At 38.0% G+C, this 5000-nt stretch overlaps 1 protein-coding gene across 7 annotated transcripts in view; it reads right to left on the bottom strand.

Moving 5' to 3' along the window:
• The window catches only part of LOC125041988 (G-protein coupled receptor moody-like), a 185973-nt gene that overhangs the window by 38755 nt on the left and 142218 nt on the right, over positions 1–5000 (bottom strand). For 5 of the 7 annotated variants that reach the window (XM_047637441.1, XM_047637442.1, XM_047637443.1 and 2 more), the window contains exon 2: positions 1276–1331. The exons of 1 other annotated variant lie outside the window; for it this stretch is intronic. In XM_047637441.1, coding sequence (XP_047493397.1) covers positions 1276–1331 — 56 coding nt within the window. Of the gene's footprint in view, positions 1–1275; positions 1332–2794; positions 2876–5000 lie in introns of all 7 variants that reach the window. One more of the 7 variants, XM_047637445.1, reaches the window with a different exon arrangement.

Below are 5000 nucleotides of genomic sequence, written 5' to 3'. Positions count from 1 at the left end.
TTGATCTTCCGAGGGCAGACCTCACACTGTGAATATGGATTTTTTTTTTCTTCTTTTCCTAATCTCTTTGATGGTATTGGGCGTATGTTTGAGTCAAATCCCCTTCTGTGTATATGTCTGTTGAATCTTGTGACACTTATGCCGTTTTACGAATCCATTTTCTCTATGCTTTTGTCTTCATGATGGCTGTTAGCATTTGTAAGTTATTTTTTTTTTCTTAATGTTACATTCAATATCTTTCTTTTTATTTTATTTCATGAGAAATATGAGCTGCTATGAGTCAATTTAATTTTTCATTTCAGTGATGGCCTTTTTATGACCTTCCTCTCTTCTGATGCATATTTAGAGTTTTACAACCTAGTTCTAGTTCTAGTTTTACAACCCTATCATAAAAGCTCTATCGCCATTATTTACATTAAAACTGTTCGGTCGTGTGTGGCGTGGACATTGGCTTAGCGCCGAGGTGTAAATTGGCTCTTTGAAACTACAAGGTAAAGCATCATGGAGCGAAATGGGGTGACAGGACGCGCTGTTTGGGTTCACAGGCATTTTCTTCCTCTCTTTCGATATTAATTTTTCTTTTCTATCATTTTTTTTTTCATTTTGTCTATTTTAAGGATTTTTTTTTTAATGGGGGGGGGGGGGGCGATTTTTTTCTACTTTTTCTATGTTGTTTGTGTATTTATTTGCTTGCATTTTTACCCTTACATAATTTCCATCCTTTTTCTGTCAAATTCCTTTTCTTTTTGTGTTTTTCCTATTTGTTTGGTTCACTCTCCACTTTTCTCTATTTTACCTTCTCCCTTGTTCACTCAATATCTCTCTCTCCATTTTCTTCTCGTTCTTGCTCTTTTTCCTTTTCCTTGTTCACTATCCATCAGATTTATTGGTTTATTTTTTCTTAGTTTACTTACTTTTTTTTCTTCTTCTTCCTTCCTCTTTTACCTACACTCTCTATCTATCTGTCTGTGTCTATCTATCTGTCTGTCAGTCTTCCTATCTATCAATCTGTCTATCTATCTCTCCTGCACCCCAATTTCTTTCCCTCCCTCTCCTTGTCCCCCTCTTTTTCTCTTTTTATATCGCCCATTTCTCTCTCCCACTTTTCAAAGCTCGTACGCAAGTCACACACACAGACACACACACACACACACACACACACACACACAAAAAAAAAAAAAAAAAAAAAAAAAAAAAAAAAAAAAAGGGAGAACGGAAAGAAAGGAAAGAAAGAAAGAAAGAGAGAGAAGAGAGGGAAGATAAAAAGACACTCACCAGAAACAGCTGAGTGAAGTTGTATAACAGGAAGTCTGACGTCACTACGCCGAGGGCTGTAAGGAAGAGATGAAGAAGTTTGTGAATATATATGTATATTTTTGTTCATATCTTTCAAATGAATAGGATAAGTCTGTTATATTTTGTTCTTTTCTCTTACTTTTTTCTTGTCTTTGTCTTTTGGTTTATTCGTCTTTCTTCCCCTATGTTTTTTTTCTTTTTTCAGTTTTTTTCTTTATTTTTTCTTTCTTTCTCTCTCTCGCACCTCCTCTCTTTTCTTCTTCTCTCTCTCTCTCACCCCCTCCTTTCTCTCTCTCTCTCTTTTACTTTTTATCTCTCTCTCTCTCTCTCTTTCGAATATTGCTCCCCTGCCCTGCCGAGTGAAGGGAAGATAGCTTTCGGGCTTCAGTAACAGGTATTGATGAAAACATAAAACTTTCAGGGGAAATAGCTGCAAGATTTTGTTATATATCCGAGCATAACAAGGAGATATATAAGTAAAAGCAAGCTGACTCACACATAACACTTCTTCACACTAACAAGCACGCATCCACATGTCTGATCAAATGCACACACTTGTACACAAATTAATAACACTCCTTCACCCCTTCCCATTCCCCTTCACCCTCTGTCTGTCTGTCTGTCGGTCTGTCTCTCTCCTCGCCCTGTCGTTCACATGGCGGCTATATTGGATATCAATTAACAAACCTCTGTTAGCATTACCATTCATGTCCGTTTGTTAATTACCGGCGCCACATGGAGAGTCTGCTGACGAGTGACTGATTACCGCGATGGAGTTCAGTTTGGTAATGTTATTAAATTTCGGTATGTGTTATTGCGTCGTTTTATTATATTGTCAACCGATTTGGCTTTCATTCATTTTCGTGTATTGTTTACTTCTGTCATTTTTATGTTTGTTTTTCTTACTACGTCTTCTCTCTCTCTCTCTCTCTCTCTCTCTCTCTCTCTCTCTCTCTCTCTCTCTCTCTCTCTCTCTCTCTCTCTCTTTCTCTCTCTCTCTCTCTCCTACTAGTTCTTTCTTTCGCCCTTTGTCCCCTCCTTCCCTCTCTTCCTCCATCTCTCCCTCCTCCCCTCCTCCCTCTCTCCTTCTTTTTCACACACTCTCGCTTTCTTCTTTGCTCCCTCCCTCTTGTGCATACTTATGTTGCATACACAAAGCACACACACACACTTCTCTCTTGTTCTTTCTCGAGAGCAAACAAAGCCTCCTGTTTGAAGTCCTCCGAGACCCCCTCTGACGCAGTAAAAATGAGAATCACGTATTAATTTATTTTAACACAGAACACAAATCACATGACTTCCCTTCGAAATAAAAGAAGATCGTATGCTGATAAACTGTTGATAATATTAACATAATCCTCCCAAAACAAGGCAAAAAACAAAAGAGAAAAGGACAAAAAACAATTGCTCGCATTGTCTGCAATCCAATCACATTTCTGGTCTTTGTGGACAATATGGTGGTTCTATATACTCCTATCGGCGACATAAAGTGTCTTACAGGGGATTCGACGCCACAAAAGGTGATTGGATCTTCCTTTCAATTACGGTTTTCGCCCTCTAGTACTCGATGCTCCGGATCCTGGGAATGGGAGAAAGAACAGATTCTTAATTCAACTGATTTTTCCCCCTCTCTTCTATTGTCTTTTCTCTCTCCTTCACTCCCTCTCCCTCTCTGTCTTTTACCCTCCCTGTGTATGTAAACAGTAACATAGATACACATAGATACACAAAGACACACACACACACACACACACATATATATATATATGTGTGTGTATGTGTGTGTATACATATATATATGTATATATGTGTGTATATATACACATACATATGTATATATATATATATGTATATATGTGTATTTGTGTGTGTGTGTGTGTGTGTGTTGTGTATATACATACATACATACATACACACACACACACACACACACACACACACACACACACACACACACACACACACATATATATATATATATATATATATATATATATATATATATATATATATATATTTAAGTGTGTGTGCTACATACAGTATACTGCACAAGTTATCTGCCCCTTTCTGCCTCACTTGGTATCGGGAGGGAGCAGAGCGCGTTTATGTATAAAGTTTTAGCTGGCTTTCACCAACGTATTGGAGAACTTTGGTAGGCTGCAGCGATTCTACGTAAGAAGGGATTTATATTTTGGTCATTTTAATTAATACTGATGTACTGAATTAGCACATTATTCCATTCATTTATCGGAAGACGCAAATACATTATCCAGATTGCATATAACTTTCGTACCTGCATTTCTACAATGCTTAGGTGGGCCGGCAGTATAATCTCTCTCTCTTTCTTTCTCTCTCTCTCTCTCTCTCACACACACACACACACACACACACACACACACACACACACACACACACACACACACACACACACACACACACACACACACACACCCAACCTATCTACATTCCCTCACTACCTCTCCACCGCATGTTCGTCTCCGTCAGCCCACAGACTCACTTCAGTTCAGACACGAGGGAAAGCGAACTGAAGTTACTGACTGTTACTGACTGGTTGTAGCAGCTGTAGCAGTCTCACTGAGCGAAAATGCAGCGCCTAAGAGCCATTGCTGGATAATTGGCGAACGAGGTGATTAGAGGAAAGGGGGGGGGGGGGAACCAATTGGCTAAGTGGGGATTTCATCTCTATTCTATTTTTGTTTCTTTTTTCCTTATCTATTTATTCGATGATTCGTTTATACTTACATTCATCAGTTTCCTTATTCACCTATTCATTATTTTTTGTAAGTATTTTTGAACTTGTATTTCATTTTTTTTATCTTTTTATTCATATGTTCGTGAATGAAGCCGTGACGTTTGCAGTGCTGCTGGGTGTAATTAATAATGGTGATCGTGATTATGTTGATGAAGTTCATTATAACGATGGTTTTCCCTACTAACACCGCACGTTGAACCATATCATCATATTAACATTTTCAATTCCAAAATGTTCATTGATCTTCCTCATAAAAATGAGCTTAATCGCCATAGCCATCCACTCCAACAGCACAAATATTAAAATCGTTACCCTTGCCGCCCTCCATCTGCATCAACATTCAGTGCATATCCGCCGTAAAAAAAGAGAAAGAGCAAAAATCTTTTCCAATTTCCCACCACATTTCCCTAACTTTAACAAGATATCGTAGGGCGCAAAATAGAATTCGATCTGCGCATGTCTTGACTCGTTATAAAAAAAAAAAAAAAAGAATAAAAAAAATAAAAAAAAATAAACGTCTTTCACCATTTTTGAACGTCCGTTTTTTTTTCTTCCTTTTTTTTGGGCGGGAAAAATGCGCCGTTTAAATCTCTTCCCGCCAATCGCTCCGACGTTTCACGGTTAAAATAACAGGTCGGAAGTATTCTCGCGGGGAATTTAATTGCTATAAACGACGACGGGTAAGTGTAGCGAAATAAATATCGTGAAGGAATGAGCGCATTGGGTATTACAAGTTTGATGAACATTGCTTCGGCTCTGGAATGTTGGTTGTTGGAATGGAATTACATTAGCTCGGAAAGAAAGAAACGTAAATTCAGTTTTGTTTTTATCCTAAAACTGATAATGAAATCTGTCAGATCCAAAGTGCTAGCTAGTAAAAAGAGAAGAAGATACTGCTAAAAGCAATTAAACGTCTTAACTCTTTCAGTAT

The sequence above is a fragment of the Penaeus chinensis genome, chromosome 31 (assembly GCF_019202785.1).
Source record: "Penaeus chinensis breed Huanghai No. 1 chromosome 31, ASM1920278v2, whole genome shotgun sequence".
NCBI classification, from domain to species: Eukaryota; Metazoa; Arthropoda; class Malacostraca; order Decapoda; family Penaeidae; genus Penaeus; species Penaeus chinensis.
This window is presented reverse-complemented; position numbering and strand designations above follow the sequence as displayed.